General features: G+C 37.8%; 1 protein-coding gene and 1 long non-coding RNA gene across 3 annotated transcripts; both read right to left on the reverse strand.

Moving 5' to 3' along the window:
• Positions 1-5,629: 5,629 nt before the first annotated feature.
• Positions 5,630-8,755, reverse strand: LOC121774118. 2 transcript variants are annotated; one of them, XM_042171039.1, is made up of 3 exons: positions 8,707-8,755; positions 7,351-7,409; positions 5,630-6,639 (listed from the first exon to the last, which is right to left on the reverse strand). In XM_042171039.1, the coding sequence occupies exon 3, from the start codon at positions 6,637-6,639 to the stop codon at positions 5,740-5,742; it is 900 nt and encodes a 299-aa protein (XP_042026973.1). In that variant the 5' UTR covers positions 7,351-7,409; positions 8,707-8,755; the 3' UTR covers positions 5,630-5,739. The 2 variants fall into 2 exon arrangements, with proteins under 2 accessions (XP_042026973.1, XP_042026974.1); XM_042171040.1 differs by lacking the exon at positions 8,707-8,755 and adding an exon at positions 7,885-8,480.
• A 543-nt stretch (positions 8,756-9,298) lies between these two features.
• Positions 9,299-10,905, reverse strand: LOC121774158. Its single transcript, XR_006044940.1, has 3 exons — positions 10,758-10,905; positions 10,589-10,658; positions 9,299-9,987 (listed from the first exon to the last, which is right to left on the reverse strand). It is a non-coding gene; the product is annotated as an uncharacterized LOC121774158 (long non-coding RNA).
• Positions 10,906-21,926: the final 11,021 nt, after the last annotated feature.

Genomic DNA, 21,926 nt, shown 5'->3' on the forward strand with positions numbered 1-21,926 from the left:
CCTTCCACGACGGTCACATGACCGGCCAACGGCTCACGGTCCATTTGTGTACACTAGTCCAAGCAAGGTTTGCGGCCTTACTTGAACCCGAATTCGATTATAACATATTTGGCATAACCAAGGCAGATAGGCATAAATCATTTCTGACGGGACAATAACATTGACGAGCATGAGTTTGGATTTTCACCATAACAAATCTCGAAATTACTTTGCGATTTTTATCCACATTAGTATGTAGGATGGAAAGCTCACCTTATTTACTTTCCAACTATTAGGAAAAGATCCTTCGTTTTCCGTCGTTACTTTCTTCGTAAATCTCCCTTCTTTGTGTTGCTTCTTGTTTCACGTCAAAACCCGGCGTATGTTTTAGTGTAGATGTGAATTTTATGAAGTGGTGTAATCTCTCTCTTTTTTTTTTAAAACCTCAAAGAGGTGTAACAGAAGATCACATACATATATATAAGTGTTCATTGGTATCTTTTATGTACAATTCATGACACGTACTATTTACTAATCAAGCCTACATTCTTAGCTTTGATTAGTCAACAAAATGACTAATATAACCTACTCTTGACTCATCAAAGCTATTCTTGAAAAAAAAAATTAATATTCTTTTATTAATTAGTTTATTTATTTTTTATTATATATATTTTTAAAGTTTGGAAAAAGAGGGACATATACATATTTAGCCGTCACTTCTTACATTTATAACATCAAATGTTCGGGTTGTCACATCCTCTCCTCCTTAAAAAAAAAATTTCGTCCCGAAATTTGTTGTTTCTTACATAAACATTTCTGGGTATTGTTCTCTCATTTTCTCCTCTAACTCCCATGTTGCCTCTTCTTGTCCATGGTGATTCCACAAAACTTTCACTGTTGATATTGACTTATTCCGTAACTGTTGTATCTTTTGATCAAGGATAGCTATAGGTTTCTCTTCATAGTTTAAATCTGGTGTTAGACTAACCTCTTCATAGTGGATTATGTGCTTCGGGTCATAAACATATTTCCGGAGTTCAGACACATGAAACACGTTGTGTACATTTCCCAAGCTTGGTGGTAATGCCAAACGATATGCCACCGGACCTACTTCGTCAAGAACCTCGTAAGGCCCGATGAAACGTGGCTTCAATTTTCCTTTGATTCCAAACCTAGTTATCCCTTTAGAAGGAGATATCTTCAAAAACACCTTATCTCCGATGTTAAACTTCAACTCCGTCCGACGTGCATCGAAATAAGACTTTTGCCGATCTTGTGCCTCCTTGATTCTCAATCGAATTTGCCTCACGATCTCAATCATGTCATTTATCAAATCTGGACCTAGCATTTTTCTTTCACCAACTTCATCCCAGTAAAGTGGCGATCTGCACTTTCTTCCATATAATGCCTCGTATGGTGCCATATCAATGGTCGCCTGGTAGCTATTGTTGTATGCAAATTCTATTAAAGGCAAAACGGATTCCCAACTACCTCCTCTATTCAGTATGACTGCTCGTAACATATCTTCTAGGGTCTGAATCGTTCTTTCTGACTGTCCATCCGTTTGTGGATGAAATGCTGTGCTAAAATTTAGTATTGAGCCCAGTTCCTTCTGCAAGCTTTTCCAAACCCTTGAGGTGAGTTTCGGATCTCGATCCGAGGTGATTGTTATCGGGATTCCATGTAGACGTACGATTTCTTGGACATACAACTGAGCTAACTTCTCTGACCCATAAGTGATATGAATGGAATGAAATGAGTACACTTGGTAAGGCGGTCAACGATAACCCAGATAGCAGTATTTCCTCGTTTGGTTTTAGGCAGACCTATTACAAAGTCCATTGTTATATGATCCCATTTCCACTCAGGGATTTCTAAAGGTTGCAATTTCCCATGAGGTCGTTGGTGCAATGCCTTAACTTGCTGGCATGCTAGGCATCTTTCCACGAACATGGTAACGCTTCTTTTCATACCATCCCACCAAAATTTCTTTTTCAAGTCTTGATACATCTTAGTGCTCCCTGGATGGGCAGTATACGGTGTGTCATGAGCTTCACTCAAAATCTTATTTCTGAGCTCATCATTATTTGGCACACAGATTCTCCCATCGAAGGTGAGAGCATTGTCTGCTTCTTCTTTAAAATTTTTTCCATCACCAGATCGTACTTTTTCTTGAATCTTTTCCATGATGTCATCTTGTCTTTGTGCGTTTATAATTTGAGTTCTCAAATCTGGTTCCATCACTAAGGTGGCAATTTTCGTTTCCACTGTTTCATGTGGTTGTACTACTTCCAGCCCCATTTTGTTGAATTCTCGCCATAGTTCTTCTTCTTGAGTGATCACCACTGCTAACTGCTGAGATTTTCGACTAAGAGCATCAGCTACCACATTAGCCTTGCCTGGGTGGTAGTTTTTGCCACAATCGTAATCTTTCACTAATTCCAGCCATCTTCTCTGTCGCATATTCAGTTCCTTTTGTTCAAAGAAGTATTTGAGACTCTTATGATCAGTGAAAATCTCACATCGAGCTCCATAAAGGTGGTGCCTCCATATTTTCAGAGCATGTACTACCGCGGCTAATTCCAAATCATGTGTCGGGTAATTCATCTCTTGGGGCCTCAGTTGTCGTGACGCATAAGCAATTACTTTCTCATTTTGCATCAACACACAACCCAACCCATTCTTTGAGGCATCTGTGTAAATTACATAGCTTGTTCCTGATTCAGGGACTGCTAACACCGGAGCTGCTGTTAATTTTTCCTTCAGCAGTTGGAAGCTATGTTCGCATTTTGATGTCCACACAAACCTGATGCCCTTTTTAAGTTGTTGCGTCATTGGCCTAGAAATCTTGGAGAAACCTTCAATGAACCTTCTGTAGTAGCCGGCCAACCCAAGGAAGCTTCGAATTTCACTAGGGGTGGTTGGTGGTTTCCAGTTTTGTATAGCCTCCACTTTTGCCGGATCCACTCGAATGCCTTCCGCAGTTACCACATGTCCAAGGAAGTTCACCTCATTTAGCCAAAATTCACATTTGCTAAATTTTGCATAGAGCTTTTCAGTCCTCAAGGTTTCTAATGCAACTCTGAGGTGTTCTTCATGTTCCTTTACACCCTTCGAGTAGATGAGTATGTCGTCTATGAAGACCAAGACGAACTTATCCAGATAGGGATGGAATACGCGATTCATTAGATCCATAAATACAGCAGGGGCATTAGTCAATCCAAAAGGCATTACTAAAAATTCATAATGACCATATCGGGTGCGAAAAGCCGTTTTGGGTACATCTTCTGGTCGAATCCTTAACTGGTGATAGCCGGATCTTAAATCCATTTTGGAGAATACCCTAGCATCCTTGAGCTGATCGAACAAATCGTCTATCCTCGGCAATGGGTATTTATTCTTAAGTGTTAGCTTGTTCAGTTCCCGATAGTCAATACACATTCTTAGCGATCCATCCTTCTTTTTGACAAAGAGTACAGGAGCTCCCCATGGTGAAGTGCTAGGTCTGATAAAGCCTAGATCCATGAGTTCCTGTAACTGTATCTTGAGTTCTCCCAATTCCTTTGCCGCCATCCGGTATGGTGCTTTCGATATTGGGGCAGATCCAGGTTCCAAATCAATGTTAAATTCCAGTTGTCTATCAGGTGGTAACCCAGGTAGAACATCAGGAAACACGTCTGAAAACTCACGCACGACGTTCACATCCCCGATTTCCATTTTTTTCTTATGTTCCTCGTTCTGGTAAACGAGGTAAGCGGAACACCCTTTTCTTATTAATGTTGCTGCTTGTAAGGCAGAGATTATGGATTGTCGTTTATTCATGGTGACCCCATAGAAACTTGTTAGTGCTTCGCTTGTGTTTTGAAAGAAAATTTTTCTTTCTTTACATTGGATGGTGACATGGTTTTCAGCCAACCAATCCATTCCTAGTATAAGGTCAACATCACACATTTTCAGGACCTTCAAATTACTAACTAGGATCCTATGTTCCCCCAATAAGACTTCTATGTTCGAGCAAGTTCGAGTGATTTCTATAATTCCTCCGACGGGTGAGGTTACCTTGATTTTATATTCAGCTGGTTCAGTTGTCAGTCTCAAGGTATCAACACAAGAGTCCGATATAAAAGAATGTGAAGCTCCAGTATCAAATAATAAAATGACAGGTATGTCAAGGAGCATGGCCATACCTGCCAGATTTCCTTTTTCTCCCTCAGGTTGCTCCCGCCTCAGTGCGTAGGCCCTGGCCTGTGTTGGAAGCCTCAGTTGATAGTGTTGCAGACATCGTGGGGGTTGTTGCTGACCTCTCTGAGGTTGTACATTTACCGCCCGTAGCTGGGAGTGTTGTCCTAGTGGATAGGGTCCTGTACCCCTTCCATAAGACTTGGTTGGACAATTTTTTGCAAAATGACCAATTTTACCACACTTATAACAAGCTTCAGTCCCTGCTCTACATATCCCATTATGTATCTTGTTACAATTGGAGCATGGAATGGGACTTGGTCGGCTTCCCGCTGAATTGAAAGTGAGCTGTCTTGGAAAGTTCTGCGCACGATCTTGGCCATACCATGGTTTCTTTTGTTCACACTGAGTTTGATTACCATCCCACTTTCTTTTGTCTCCTGGACTTTGAATTTGAGCACGTGGCGGTGGTACACTAGGCATAGGTTTCTCTACTGGCATTGCTGACTCAATGGCAAGCGCTCGTTGAAGAGATTCAGAATAAGATAATCCACCATGGCTTGCCAGTGCCATTCTTATTTCATGTCTTAACCCACCACAAAATTTTTCAGCCAATTTTTCCTCTGTGTTAACCTGATCCGGGGCATATCTGGACATGTCAGTGAATATACGCTCGTAATCTGTTACTGACATCCTCCCTTGTTTCAGATTATAAAATTCCATTTCCTTATTCTTCCGGTAACTTTTGGGAATATATTTCTCATAGAATCCTTCCTTGAATTGCTCCCAGGTCATATTAGTTAACTCTTGAGCCCCCATTATTTTTTTGCGTGCCTCCCACCAGTAATCTGCCGACCCTTTTAATTGGAAAGGCACACAAATTAAGCGCTCTGGATCTGTGAAGTGAAATAAGTTGAAAATGCGTTCAATTGTGCATATCCAAGTTTCTGCATCCGTAGGATCACCCATACCATCAAATATTGGTGGTTTTTGTTTCAGGAAAATCTCTTCTTTTCTTCGATCTGATACTAGAGGTGGTGGGGGTGGTGGAGTTATTTCACGTTGTTCCTCAAATTCTTCATGTTCGGGTGGTGGCACTACTCCAATTCCTCTTCCTCTCCCTCTCCCTCGGGGTCGCCCAATCCTCCTTGGTGGCATTCTAAATTGACAAAACATTTTTTTTATAAGGCTTTATGTGTATATATATATGGGATAAAACCATTTAGTAAATAACTAAATAACGCTATTTGTATTGTGTCAGATTAAAATTATTCAACAATACAATCGAATCAATAATAACAATAAGGATAGGGAGTCATTGAAAATATGAACATATATGTATATACATGTGAAAATTGCCTTTTGGATAACCAAGAGGACTTTTTTTTTTGTACAAGATATAGTTTTACAAGCATCACAATACTATCCAAAACATCGTCAAGACCTAAACATGAAATACATGTACCCATATATACATCATACAAAAGTAGTAGCTACTACACCCAAAACAAAAACACATAACCAAACAGTCTCACAGCGGGTCTGTTTCGGATAAGTACAGTGATCACATCTACTTTACTACTAAGGTGTTGTAGGTTTCGTGACACTGGCTTCTGACTTGCAGGTCATATCTTCTTCTGGCTCTTCTTCAATGTCTTCATCATCAGAACTGCTAATGACGATGGCAGTCATACGACTCCCTCCTGGCCTATATCGTCCACGAGTCATCTCATCAAAATGACTAAATATCCAAGCATTAAACTTGAGCTCCTCTGAAGTCGGTGGGTGGTAAACAGAGACCGGAGAAGTCCCCTCAGCTGGAGATACGCGTGGGGTCGTGGATAGAGGCTGTAAACGATCAGTACCCACCGTACATGGCTGATTGTTCAAGTCGGTAAGAGTACAAGCTGGGGCCTTACCCTGTCTGTGCCTCTTTGCTGAAGTGTCTGTCGTTGTAGCATGTTCCATAGGTGTCTGGGCCTCAGGGATCCTCACTGGTGACCACCTCAATGGTGACCACCTTCTTTCATCCGGCAGTGGTCGTGACGGGCATTTACCAGGCACGATACTCGGCTGATCCGGAAGTATGGATCCTCCTGCTGGGATGGGGTCACCGGGTAATATATATGGCCCTAGAGGAGCATGTCCGTACACAGTGTAACACAACTGAATTTCCCCTAAGAAGTGGAGGAAATCACCTGTGTACACAAAGCGTGGCCTACGATAGAAAATATAATCCCTGGAGATCATCTTCGCCCATCGCTGCCAAGTAGAAGGTAGTAGACTAACAAGTCGTGAAATCCCGTCCATATCATCAACCCCATACCGATGGGCCCGTCTCCAGAGCTTGCCGAACCGAGCAAGAAATTCTCCTAGATCTTCATTAAAGCGCATAGCACATTCCTCATATTCTTCTACTATATCTTCTGGGCTTTGTATCGGTGACGTTCTCATCCTAGCAGTAAATCGAAAAGGGGCCATCTACAGTAAAACATTCATCAATTCACATCTCTCCGTGCCAAATAAGTCTATGTATATCTATGATATTAAAATAAATTATGGAAAGGTATGATAATATCTTATTGCCTCCAGATTCCCTACTTAAGTTTTTGTTACTTGGTTGCTTTCTACTTGTTTTAATCCTCCATTTATTTATTTTTTTTTTCGCTCAGAAAAGCGAAAGATGGTTATAACTTATTTCCTTCTTTGACCCGATTTCTCGTTCTTTATTCTTTCCTTTCCTTAATTACATAACTTGGCCTTTGAATCATTCTTCTGGTTGAGTGCGATAGGTGAGAGTGTTGAGAGTTGATCACCTTACAGTGTAGTAGAAAGAGTCTAGACAGAGAATTGAAAAGAAATTGACACTCAGGTTCAGGGCAGAAAAGAACTTGCTCTGATACCACTCTGTCACGTCCGCACTACCTATGGATAGTATAGTACAAAAATTCGTGACTAAAAGGGGAGGGTTAAGAGAAGTGGGGATGAGGAAAAAGGGATGAGTAATAACAAGTACAAATTCAGACGGAAATTATCAAAATATCATGTATACATCCTGAAATACTTGAGTAGGAGTAATATAGGATCAAAGGATAGCGTTATGATACAAAATAGGATTTGAAGTTATAGTTTTCACAGCGGAAGTAAACAACACAGTTTCATGTATAGAGACATAAACCTCGGAGGTCTTACTAGATCAACTCAAAAGAACTTTCTCTCAACCCCCTTGCTTCACCGTTTTGCAGCTCAACCTGCACGTTTAGAAATACATACAGAGCTGAGTACAGGAGTACTCAGTGAACACAATGCCGAAAAATACAATTATATATTTGAAAATATTGTCACATCATTACAGCAACACTCATGGATTTTTTTTTTTTACTTAAAAGGCCTGAGCTTGCTAAAATTCTATGTTCAACCGCGGTCTAAGTTCATTTGCCATATCTTAACATTTGTGTACCGGGAAGGTGGCCACCTTCCACGACGGTCACATGACCGACCAATGGCTCACGGTCCATTTGTGTACACTAGTCCAAGCAAGGTTTGCGGCCTTACTTGAACCCGAATTCGATTATAACATATTTGGCATAACCAAGGCAGATAGGCATAAATCATTTCTGACGGGACAATAACATTGACGAGCATGAGTTTGGATTTTCACCATAACAAATCTCGAAATTACTTTGCGATTTTTATCCACATTAGTATGTAGGATGGAAAGCTCACCTTATTTACTTTCCAACTATTAGGAAAAGATCCTTCGTTTTCCGTCGTTACTTTCTTCGTAAATCTCCCTTCTTTGTGTTGCTTCTTGTTTCACGTCAAAACGGCGTATGTTTTAGTGTAGATGTGAATTTTATGAAGTGGTGTAATCTCTCTCTTTTTTTTTAAACCTCAAAGAGGTGTAACAGAAGATCACATACATATATATAAGTGTTCATTGGTATCTTTTATGTACAATTCATGACACGTACTATTTACTAATCAAGCCTACATTCTTAGCTTTGATTAGTCAACAAAATGACTAATATAACCTACTCTTGACTCATCAAAGCTATTCTTGAAAAAAAAATTAATATTCTTTTATTAATTAGTTTATTTATTTTTTATTATATATATATTTTTAAAGTTGGGAAAAAGAGGGACATATACATATTTAGCCGTCACTTCTTACATTTATAACATCAAAAGTTCGGGTTGTCACATAAACGCTTGCTCAAAGTCCAACTATTGTCCACAAAGTGAACCGTAATGCCCATGTATGAATGCCGGTTAAAACAATCAGTCCATACATCTGAGCAAATGTTCACTTTGTGGCCCAAGTTAACTAAATAACGTGATAATTCAACCTTTTTCTCTAAACATTGTCTAACGGTAGATCGTTGAACGGTCATTTGACCTATTCTTTTGATAGCTACGTTTAAACCACTTTGCATAGTAACCTCAAATTTTTTGTCATCATAAACATTAAAAGGAAAATGCTTCATTGCAGCCCATCTAGTCATAATGTCAGAAAAAAAATTTTGATCATATTTAAAAGAGGCGTACCTGACGAACCTGAGCCACCGGGTTGGAAGTTTAGTTGGGTTTGGGTAGAGGTAGTGCCACATTCTACCGGATGCTTTGTCACCAAATGACGACGGAGGGTGCCATATCCCCACCACTCGCAAATTTGTAGACTTTATCGCAAATGACGACGGAGGGTGCCATATCCCCTAAACCCTAAACATTATCACAATAGTTACAATATGCATGGAATACGAGAATGAGATCTATCATCATTGTTGTCCGAGTCCGACGATATAGACACGCCGTACTCATCATTTTGTTGGGAACCATCGCTCCCGCCCCACCTTGATGCATTTCAGCGAGTAGCATGGTCATCCTATGATCTTCTCCTATCTATAAATATAATATAAGTTGAAGTTTAATTAGAAACACAAAAAAAATTAAAAAAATCAATCTTATGAAATTATGAATTGTAAAAATAATTTTATTTTTTAGAACTTACTTGCAGGCGTTCAGCCGCCACTCGGGAAACCTCTTTCGTAAATTCTCGACGACTAGGTCGCCTTGATTTTGAGGGATGACTACTTTGATCTTGGGCAATTCCTTTGCCCCGATCACCACGTCCCGGTCCACCACGAGAAGAAGACATAGTGATAAATGAAAGTAGTATGGATGGAATATGGAGTATGGAATAAATGGTAAATTACGAACACAGCAACAAATATAGTAGTAAGTAGTAACTAGTAAATAACTTCAGCAATTAAAAAGAATGAGGAGAGAATAGAGAAAGTGAGATTGAGAATGAAATCCTTGTTAACACAAGAATGGGGTGAGTAAAAATGAGGGGGGAAGTGGGGTATTTATAGGAGTAAAATAGGAAGAAATAAAAAAAATTGAAATTTCAAATTCGGTCGGTTTACCGCCTGAACCGGCGGTTCGGACCAAAACCGGTGGTTCAGTCCACGGTTTCTGACGGAAACCACCGGTTTCGGACCGGTTTTCAGGCCTATACGCTGCACCCTACGCTCTGCCACCTGAAAAAGCACCGGAACCGTCAGAAACCGACTGTTCAAACCGGCGGCTTTTCTGCAACCCTCGCCTGCAACCCTACGCCCCTAGCCGGAATCTTCCCGTTGGGACCCTTGAACCGCCGGTTCACGGTTCATGATTTTCACGAACCTGAACCGGCCCGCTTGAATCGCGAAACCGCCGGTGCCGGTTCCAGTTCATGAACCGGCGGTTCGGAACCACCGGGCAGGTTCGGTTTGTGCATGCTTATCCTGGGAGCTCCGCCAACAAACACTCCCCTTAATTCTACCTCTGCAAAATGTGATGAAATCAAAGAAAAGAATGATGATGTTGGGATATTAACCGAGAAAAATGCGTAGCCATAACTTGTGTAGGGAGTTAATGTATAAAAGAAGGTATCAGCTTCCTATCAACGCCTACCTAAAAAAATTTCTTTCACCTCCAAACTTTTATTTTCAAGCAAGTAGACGGAAAACTTTCCAACCTTCCAATACCAAGTTTTCAAGCTTCTTTCTTTAAGAAGGAGAGTTTCAAGTCACATCATAGAAATCTCTTATCATCCTTTTGAGATAATAATTCTCAAACCACAAGTTAAATCTTTTCAAGTTTTTTTTATCAAACACGTCATGTTAGCATGAATTTATATTGAACTTAGAATCACAACCAACCATGCTCCCAAAAAATCAATCTTTCAAATTCATTTATTTTATGTAGAGCCTAATTTACACACAACATATGCAAAGTCTTAGAATCACAAAAAAAAATAGGAAAGGAAAAACTCCTAAAATGTTTTATCTTTGGAAGATAAGCGCCTTCGGAAATTTATAACAGAAAATCTAACTGTTCAAAATTAATTTCCTTCGGTCAAAGTGAAGTTAGGAGAGTTTTTTACCTTCCTTTAAAATTTCAGAACGATCGGACAATGTTTGAACCTCCGATCGTGTACAAAACCAACGCTGACACTGTAGAAAACGACAGCCACTTCCGAAATTAATACTGGAAAATCTAACCGTTAAAATTTTATCCCCTTCGGTACGAATGATACTTTATGAGTCGTCTACCTTAGGTTAAAATTTCGGGACGATCGGATATTGTTTGGACTCCCGATCGTTAAGAAATCCGAGGCTATATCTTGTTTAACGAAAAAAAGAAAGAAAGAGAGGGACAGAGAGAGAGAGTTAGAAAGAGATGATGAGCAGATAGAGAGAAATGGATTTCACGTATAGAGTTTCTGAGGGTGGAGCCTATTTTGACTTATTTAAGTACTTGGACTAATATTTGTAGCTCCTTTGTCATTGGGCCATTTCAAGTATAAAATTGGTTTGGCCATAGACTATTTTTATGGGTAACATTTTTAGTGCTTGATGGGTTAAATTTTTTAGAGTTATTTGGACTAAAACCAACTAATTCTTCATTTGAGATTAATTGATTTTAATATTAGGATTAAATTAATTGCTTGAGATTAAATTCTCTTGAATTAATTTAAATAATTGAGTTTGCATGATTTGATCCTCGGATTTACTAAATTAATCGAGAGATTAATTAATGTCAATAATTAAATCTCTGGGTTTAATTAAAGTGAATGAGTTATGAAAGAGAGAAGAAAATATGATGCATATCCTAGGAGCATGTCATCCACTTTTATTTATTTCTCGGCGTTCAATAGACTATTATCTTTTATTCGACAAGGTCCATCACACGAAATTAACTCCAAAGGGAGTTAATATTGTCATACGGAGTCAGAAGCGTACGAGGTAAACTCTTGTATCCTACATACAAATATGGATAAAAATATGAAGTATATTTGAGATAATATTTATTTATCCAAATGATGTTGTCTTGCCATAAAGATGTTATTTTATGTAATGATGCCTATCTGTTTGGTTATACCGAATGTGCTATGCCAAATAAAGTAAGAAATCAAATTCGGGTCCCAGCAAGGGGAGAGTCCCTACTCGGACTAGTGTACACGTGGACTGTGTGTCATCGGTAAGGTTGACCGGTCCGGTGCCCGTGGAAAGTGGACACTTTCCCGGCACATTAATGTTAAGGTGACCGTAGGAGAACACCATCTCTACGGCACAAGATGTTCAGATATGGCAAAGAACAGAAAGAACTTAGACTGTGCGGTCGAAACATGATTTTTAGTAAGCTCAGGTCTTTTTAATAAAACCGCTGAGTGTTATTGTGATAATGGTTTAGCAATCTTTTAAATGTATTATTGTATTTTTCAGCAATGTGTTCACTGAGTACCTTTGTACTCAGCCCTGCATGTATTTTTAAATGTGCAGGTTGAGCTGTGTTGGAGTGAACGGTGCTAATTAAACCAAACCTACTTATATTTCCATTCAATACTCTTGGAAGTTCGTGTCTTCATACATGGAACCGCGTTCAGTTCCTTCCACTGTGCATTGAAGCAAGTGAAATCCTTTATGTCTCTAAAGACTCTGATAACTAGTCAGTACATTGTATGGTCCCCGACTCGAGTCATTGTGATCGAGCCATTCTATTCATGTATTCACAGTTTATACTCTACAGACAGAAAGTTCAACCATTAAATCCATCTTTTCATACTCAACCCACATTCTTAATATCCACCCAAGTCACGGTTTATTGAACCTTGCTATAATTAGCAAAGTTGGGTCGTGAAAGAATGGTATTAGACCAGTTCTTTTCTGGTTTGAACTAGACCTGCCCACGGTTCATGAACCGGCGGTTTCGGTTCGGAACCGCCGGTTCCGGCTTTGGGAAATATGGACCCGGAACCGAACCATGAGGCTGTTTCACGGTTTCGGTTTCGGTTTCGGTTCAAAAACTGGCGGTTTCGGTTTCGGTTCTAAACCACCGGTTTTCGGACGGTTCGTAGCGGTTTAGGTTCGGTTTCGCGGTTTTTTTCCTTAATTTTTTTGCCATGTAGTTTGCAATTATAAAATAAATTGGAACAAGGAAATGATAGTTTAAATTGAATTAAGATGAGTAAGGTGAAAATGATATCAAATTTACTATTTACATATACAAATTACAATGTAATTAAAGTGTGATAAAATTTATAAACAAGTTACAATGTGATATAATTTACAAACAAATTACAAAGTGATATAAATAGGGGAAATGAGATCCAATTTGAATTTAAAATTAGCATTTAAATATATAACTAAATAAATAAAAATAAAAGAAATTGTGTTTTGTGCAATCAATTTGAATAGTGCAGCCATCACCCACCGCCAACCAATCAATTTTGAAGACTCAACTAATCAATTTTGAAGACTACAAATTCATTAACCAATGTTAATTAGAGTATTATGCTTTATTTAAAGTAATCAATTCTTCTAAGTTTTATTAAACAATGTTTAATAAATATTTATTAATAATGATCCATACTCCATAGACTCCATACGTAAAAAACTGTGTTAATTAAAAAATCAGAAATAGTATTATAAAGTTATTACAATAATCAATGGTCCATATTCCATAGACTCCATCTTGTAATCTAGTCTATTTTTTTTTATTATCTTTTCTCTTATGTTTGCCAAATTACCATCCAATTTTACCAAATAGTATTATAAAGTCATTTTTGCTACAAAATTTTGTCTCACATATAGTTTCCACAGATATTACCAAATCCAAAAATGAAAGTTACTTATAAAAGTATAAAACTCAAAAACTGGATCATTCAACAATATTTTATTTAATGGAGTATAGTTTTAATATAAGGATTAACTATGTTTAAATTTATCATTGCATTGGCGGTTCGAAACCGTGAAACCGCCGGTTAACCGGGTTCGGAACTGGCGGTTCGGTCGCGGTTTCGGTTCAAAAATTTGGAACTTTAACCGAACCACGTTTCTAAAATTTACGGTTTCGGTTTGGGATATTTCTCGCGGTTTCGGTTCGGAACCGTAACCGGTGGTAACGGTTTCGATTTTAACCGCCGGTTTGGTAAACCTTGGGCAGCTCTAGTTTGAACCCGAAAGTCTTCTTTCAGCCATAGTCTAGACTCGTTTTGCTAGACTAACCCAGTAGCCTAATAAGGTCTCAACACTCCTACTCATCACGCTCAACCAAGAAACAGTTAATTTCCTCTCCCAAGGTAAAGTTGATGATATTCGAACACGTGAGTAATAAAGATTTCTTGCTCTATTTGTGTGCATGATAGATGAATGAAGTAACTCGTACTCTTTAAAGTGAATCCTTGAATGAAGTAGTGTGTTTTTACTACATGGGCCATAATAGTGGCAACTACACCATGCTGAAAAATTCTGTCTAGGAGTCTGGATTTTAAGTGGGACAGACGTGACCCCTCCAGTTCTTCCTGAGAATTTATTAGGAATGGAAATTCTATCCAGGGGATTGACGAATCAATGTGAGAAATTTCTGAATCGTTTCGTCACACTATTTAGAGATTTTATCTGCCATAGAAAGAATTCATTTCCGCATTCCTGAGCAGGAAACAAATGATGAATAAAGTAAGTGAACGGCGTTGCTAGACATGCTTTAAGTATTCCAGCCATGTGAGTACTTCAAATCGACTATCATCTAAATGCAAATATCACATATGAATCGCCATCGGAAGAGACCTCTGTGGGCAACATGAAGTGACCGAAGATGAAGCTAGACAAGAAGGATGCCTCCCCAAACCTTGCTGGTAGAAAGTCTAGACCATAGTCCCCTTGGACGGATCTCCTTGAACCAGAACCCAATGCACCCTCGAACTCCAAGTAGGAAACGAAGCATCTCGATGAGATTGCTTCTAATGAAAACATGGAGCCTCACCAGCATGAGTCAACAGAAGACCAAATGGCACGTAGAAGGAGTAGTGCGACTATGACCAATGCCGATAAAAACTCCCAGAAGGAGAATTCCGAAGAAGATCCCAACGGCAATCCAGACATCAACCCCACCCAACCTGCACCAGAACATTGATATCTCAGAGTGTTTCCTAGTTGTGACCACGATATCTGTCCCCTTGTAACCAGTTGCTATGATAAGACCCCGTCCCCTTTGTGCTAGTTTCCTTTATATTTATTCGGTTATATTCTTTTCATTAATGTTTTTCTTTCTGGAAAGCTATATAAGGATATCATATCATAGTATCGAAAATACCATAAGTATCATCTACGATTTCATGTTAACGTTCAGTACGCTATCAATTACGTTTCGAACAAAATAAAACACCACCCAAAAGAGTCGAACGACCCAAAATCCATGAGTAAAGACATGGAAAGGAATAATAACTGAAGTAAGGTGAATGAAAGGAGAGACATGAGAATACAACAATTTGCCTTTACAGCCACTACTTGAACCGTTTCCAATAGTCGAATAAAAATGAACTAACTCTACGGAAAGACCTATCAATGTTCGATGAAATAGGAGACCCAGCTAAGACCAATACGTAGATTACACGAGCCAAAGTGTATATTCTACTTTCTATGTTACACAAACCAGAAATATTTAGGCCGCGTACGCTACCTTTCCAACTAACTAGATCAACGGAGTTATGGTGGGAAGTACGTAGAAGGATAATGACATCGAGCAACCAACAGAAATGACTTGGGAGCAAGCCGCTGAAGGATTGCACGACTGGTACATTATTAAATATATCGCAATAATAATAAATAAATAAAGATTGTTACAATCTGTAACGTAGAAGAATTTCAGTAACCAACTATGACCTGCACACCAAGATACGCCCACTCGAGTGGATACAGAAAAATGCGTGAGACGAGAATGACGTTAACCAGCTACGTAGGACTATCATACCCCGAGCCCTCTGTCAAGTTTAGGCATCGAGGCGCCCACACCCGAAGTAAAACCAACATTGATTACAATACTCATACCAGAACCTCGAAGCAAGAGGGGTGGAAGAAAATGTGACATCAATAACGAAGGGAATTGTGACCATGATAGAACAAAATGAAAGAATTAAGAAAGCCAACTGCTTCCAACCTGTAAGGGAGGATTATTAACCCAATGCTACCTGGTGTTCTAAATATAGCAGGAACCACTATAGAATCGGGACATGCTTTATTAAGAATTATCACTTTTAATAAATCATCTAAACCTCCAAAAGTAGGGGCGAGAGCGAATCCGTGTCAACGGCTGGAACCATTCTAAGCTCAACTCGAGATGAACCAGCAATAACGACCTCGTTGATGACATCGATAAAGAGTCATGTCACAAACAGGGAAGTACGCATGAAGGCAAAGGCAGCCTGAAAAGAGACTCGAAAGATTTGCAAATAACTTAGGACTCACAATAGGATACTTTGAGTCGAAAATAAGAGTAGCTCCATCAGTAGGATGAATCGTAAAAACCTCTTACACCCGCCAAAATCTTAAGAATCACGTTAGGGAAAGAACGTAAAGTCTTAACTCATGACATAGAATTATGGACATCATGTTACGAATGGATTAGATGACTGAAAATAACGTCATAATCCGAGGAATGACAAATTGCTTTCCTAGCCTTATGATAGAAAATAAGATCCTACGAGATTACCATGAATACGCATGCAAGCACCACGCTAGTGATGTTTTCTTTACCTCGTATAACCCAACTGATAAGTCGAAAGAAGAAAGAAATATCGAAAATTTAAATAACATGTGAATGTCCAGGCCTATTTCTCAACACTTTACCCAAGTTACCATCAGGTTGACAATTAGAGTTCACCTTCGACCTCTAGAAAACCGTACCAGACAAAGGAAAATAAAATCACACAATGTATAATTCGGCGGACCCTAAATTTAGGTTTTCTCAAACCTAACATATTGCCCGGAAGATCATCTGTACTTGCTACCAAGGAAAAGATAGAACGTTGATAACGTGCATAGACAAAGTGGTTCGATCAACTGAAGAGAGGTGACGTATTTTATAGATTAAATTGAAATATGATTGTTGCCAACCATAAATACAACCAAATAACGTATTCTGGAGTGCCCTTTCAATATTTATATGATCATAAGGAATAAATGGTAATAACATGTACCGACAGTATATGCGAAACTTAGGAAATGCATATACAACAGGCTTATCTTCGTCTTCATAGATGACGTACCTACCTACCCGGATGATAAGAAGGAAAACGTTGGACAAATAAGTGCGAAAAGGCCATGTGCTAAGCTTTACTAGTACGAATCGTGATTCAAACAAAGTGAACCCGCTAGCCACTGATGAAATCCCAATGGATCATCGAAATGGGGAGTCGTGTCATTTTGAAGACCACCAATACCCGAATAAATTCAAGGTTTCTTAAGTATAGTTAGCCCTATCGAAAAATATATAAAAAAAAACAAAACATGTGAACTAGATTTAACTCATGAAGTAAATGTGTTAAGGATCTAGAGGCATGATCTATGGAGATTCAATGCAAAATTCCGCAAATAACGAGAGTTCCCAATATTTTTCCTCTAGCAAATGGTTTTAATGACAAACATGCCTTATGCTCATCGCACTAAGTTACCGTTTACTAAAGGACACTAAGATTCCAATAAGTATCTCTTTTCCTCGAAAGAATAACTAAGATCGATAAGGCATTAAAATAGAAAAGTAAAAGAGCTACCGAAGGAGTGATCGTTTGATATTAATATCAAACCATGAAAAATGAACACGATTCTTTCCGCGTGTACAACCTGAAGTTTTATAAAGAAGAAACGATTAAATTTGAATTTGAGTAATGATCTTTGACCAGAAGCTCTTTGGGAGAGTTGCAATGGTTAAAGAACGAAATCGTATAACACAGTGAAAGCACTGTGAAAGTACAAGGTCCATAGTTGTTCATAATTAAATCGTGCAAATTTCGGGATGAAATTTCTTTTAAGAGGGGTAGAATGTAATACCCCGCTCAAATTAACGTCATTAAATGTTTATAGGGTAAATGAATGTATTAAAGCAAGTAGTATTTTAAACTCCCATGTTTCGTTGTATTAAAATCCTTTATGGGTTTTAATTGATAGTTAAGCATCCATGTGAAACTAACTTTGATAAAGAGCTTTGATGTGCAAGAAGATACATGAAGCGATAAAATAATTGTCCATGTGCATTTATAAATCAGATGGATATTAAATGTCCATTTACAAAACATAGTCATTTCTCTTCAAATGAGAAATGTACTAATTGTATTTAATTTACGATGTTACAAAAACGAGCTAAAGCTTCTTCGCAAAGCTAGTATTCTCTCTTCAGGAAACCCCAACTTCCTACCAATGATGGGACAAGTCAGAACGACAGTGCAATAATAATACAGTAACAAAAATAACTTTTACCATCTTTATGCGTAAAATAACAAGTAGTATTTGAATATATACAACAATAAAAGAAAGTCCGACATCTCGAGCAATTAGAAAATCCCGCTTCCATTTCAGAAAAACCTCCTACACGGGAAAATAACCACGGTAATTAGTAAAATATATATACCTACCTAATGGGAAAAAATAGGAAGTGGGGAAAGGAGGAATGGTACCAACTTTGTTTTTCTTACCAAATCCTGAACCATGCCGGGAGCTCCGCCAACAAACACTCCCCTTAATTCTTTTGATGATGTTGGGATATTAACCGAGAAAAATGCGTACCCATAACTTGTGTAGGGAGTCAGTGTATAAAAGAAGGTATCAGCTTCCTATCAACGCCTACCCAAAAAATTTTCTTTCACCTCCAAACTTTTATTTTCAAGCAAGTAGATGGAAAACTTTCCAACGTTCCAATACCAAGTTTTCAAGCTTTCTTTAAGAAGGAGAGTTTCAAGTCACATCATAGAAATCTCTTATCATCCTTTTGAGGTAATGATTCTCAAACCACAAGTTAAATCTTTTCAAGTTTTTTTTATCAAACACGTCATGTTAGCATGAAATTAAATAGAACTTAGAATCACAACCAAGCATGCAAAGTAGGAAAGTCTTAGAATCACAATAAAAAGTAGGAAAAACTCCTAAAATGTTTTATCTTTGGAAGATAAGCACCTTCGGAAATTTATAACAGAAAATCTAACTGTTCAAATGTAATTTCCTTCAGTCAAAGTGAATTTAGGAGAGTTGTTTACCTTCCTTTAAAATTTCAGAACGATCGGACAATGTTTGAACCTCCGATCTTATACAAAACCAACACTGGTACTTTAGAAAACGACAACCACTTCCGAAATTAATACTAGAAGATCTAACCATTAAAATTTGATCTCATTCGGTAAGAATGATATATTATGAGTCTTCTACCTTCGGTTAAAATTTCGGGACGATCGGATATTGTTTGGACCCCGATCGTGAAGAAATCCGAACCTATACTTGGACTAATATTTGTAGCTCTTTTGTCATTGGGCCATTTCAAGTATAAAATTGGTTTGGGCCATAGACTTTATTTTTATGGGTAACATTTTTAGTGCTTGATGTGTTAAATTTTTTAGAGTTATTTGGACTAAAATTAATTAATTCTTCATTTGGGATTAATTAATTGTAATATTAGGATTAAATTAATTGCTTGAGATTAAATTCTCTTGAATTAATTTAAATAATTGAGTTTGCATGATTTGATCCTCAGATTTACTAAATTAATCGAGAGATTAATTAATGTCAATAATTAAATCTCCGGATTTAATTAAAGTGAATGAGTTATGAAAGAGAGAAGAAAATATGATGGATATCCTAGGAGCATATCATCCACTTTTATTTATTTCTCGACGCTGAATAGACTATTATCTTTTATTGGACAAGGTCCATCACACGGAATTAACTCCAAAGGGAGTTAATATTGTCATACGGAGTCAGAGGCACACGAGTGAACTTTTCTATCCTACATACAAATGTGGATAAAAATATGAAGTATATTTGAGATAATATTTATTTATCCAAATGATGTTGTCTTGCCATAAAAGAAGTTATTTTATGTAATGATGCCTATCTGTTTGGTTATACCGAATGTGATATGCCAAATAAAGTAAGAAATCAAATTCGGGTCCCAGCAAGGGGAGAGTCCCTACTCGGACTAGTGTACACGTGGACTGTGTGTCATTGGTAAGGTTGGACGGTCCGGTGCCCGTGGAAAGTGGCCACTTTCCCGGCACATGAATGTTTAGTTGACCGTAAGAGAACACAATCTCTATGGCACAATATGTTTAGATATGTTTAGAAATCCTTTATGTCTCTAAAGACTCTAATAACTAGCCAGTATATTGTATGGTCCCCTACTCGAGTCATTGTGATCGAGTCATTCTATTACTGTATTCACCGTTTATATTCTACAGACAGAAAGTTCAACAATTAAATCCTTCTTTCGTACTCAACCCACATTCTTAATATGCACCCCAGTCATGGTATCTCGAACCTTGCTATAATTAGCAAAGTTGGATCGTGACAGAAGTTGAAGTTTATTATCACCAGCGATCTTATTATCTGGAATATGGATGGAAGAATTTTATTATTGAGAATAATGTTGAAGTGAATGACACTATAACGTTGGAGTACAAAGGCGGTGGGTTGTTTATAGTTATAGCTGATATCTACGCAAGTTATGGCTTAATTAAGCATGCACCGAGATTACCAAGTAATTGTTTTAATTAATTATAAGTTGATTTGAATTTAAATACGTATAATGTTTATTTATATTTAACAGTTGAATCTTATTGTTGAAATTTTAGGTATTTTATAATATTCAGGACTTTTTATGAATTATCATGGTAGACCTTCTTTTAGTATTATCATACAAGAAGAAAAGCGCTATGAATTGGTAATTATTGATATGTGCATTTGATTATTACTATAATTTATTTTTATTATTATTAGTAATAATAATTTTATTAATAAAGTACGTTTCTACTAATTTAATAATTGTTTTTTTTTTTTATAATTTTATTATCTTAAACATGTTTTAAACACGGTTGACGCGACTAGGGGAGGGTTAAAGAAGCGAGGAAGAAAGGGGAAAACAACACAAATCGACCATATCTCGAAACAAATGAAAATAGCTCGAATAAAATCAGAGTATCTCAACAATCAACAACTCAAAAATGAATATTATCTCAGCGATACAAGAACTCAAAAGAATGACAACTACTCAGCGGAAGCATTTGAGAGAAGGAATATGCCACGTGTGAAGACATGGCACATTTTAAACACTTAAATTTCTTCAACGGTCTTGCTCAACATCCGCCGCACCTGTCACGCTCAACCTGCAAATTTAAAAAGAAATGCAGGGCTGAGTACTTGATGTACCCAGTGAACACATGCCAAAATAATTTTCATAAAATATTGTGTCAGCATTTAAAAGTGAACTCGGGGTTTTATAAAAGACCAAGTCACCAAACCATTTTCTCGCTCAAAAGTATGGCTGCAGCCCATTTTTCTCTCTCCTCGTACCATATCTGAACCTCATATGTGAAACGAGAACGTGACCACATTCTCGATCACTGGACCGGCCAACTCGAAAGATAGCGCACGATCCCCTCTGTGTACACTAGCTTGAATAGGGACTCACTCCCTAGACAAACCCGAATTCGATTAAACTCATAACTTCTAGTAGGGACCCACTCCCCACTAGGGCGATCAGATAGGCACATCCTCAAAAATAAAATACGGCATGACACAATATATTTGGAATTTAATCACATAACTCGTACTTGAAATAAACTGCTTAGGACATAGTCCTTATTTAAAAAGAAAGCCCACATCGTTCTCTTAATATTATTAACTTGAAAACTCTCACATCGCCTTACTCGCTTGCGAAAGAAAACCCTTTTGAAATAAAAATAAACTCATTAAACTCAAGAAAACATCTAATTAGAATGCATGGATCTTACGTGTGTACTCGTATTATTCCTCATCTCCTCTTAGAAAGGTTTCTAGATTCTCGTAAAACTTGGATCAGCATTAGCGCGAGAAAATACTTGACCTAAATTAATTAACTCTATAAACAAGGATCTCCAACCCATCACTAAATATACTCCAAACTGCCGTTGCAACACAATTATAATCAAACAAGATAAAAAACAGGAAATTAATATTATACTCCCTATTCAACACATTGCAAACAATTAAAAAAAAAGTAAGTACTGCAAACTCCCAAAACAAAAACTCAAATCTTCTTTCCTAAATCAGAGACTCTCCTTCTCTCCCTCTAAACTCATTCACGCTTACTCTCCCTTTCAATCTACACGTGCAGTACACCCCTTTTCTTTAAACAACACCTCAATAAATTAGGATAAACAATTGAACAAGAAACAAAATATTACTTCCATTCCATACCACACG

Source organism: Salvia splendens, chromosome 17 (genome assembly GCF_004379255.2).
Source record: "Salvia splendens isolate huo1 chromosome 17, SspV2, whole genome shotgun sequence".
Lineage (NCBI taxonomy): Eukaryota > Viridiplantae > Streptophyta > Magnoliopsida > Lamiales > Lamiaceae > Salvia > Salvia splendens.

Bases quoted from the DNA above. Each gene is read 5' to 3' on its own strand.
- LOC121774118 (XM_042171039.1), bottom strand. From the start codon at position 6,639: ATGGCCCCTTTTCGATTTACTGCTAGGATGAGAACGTCACCGATACAA.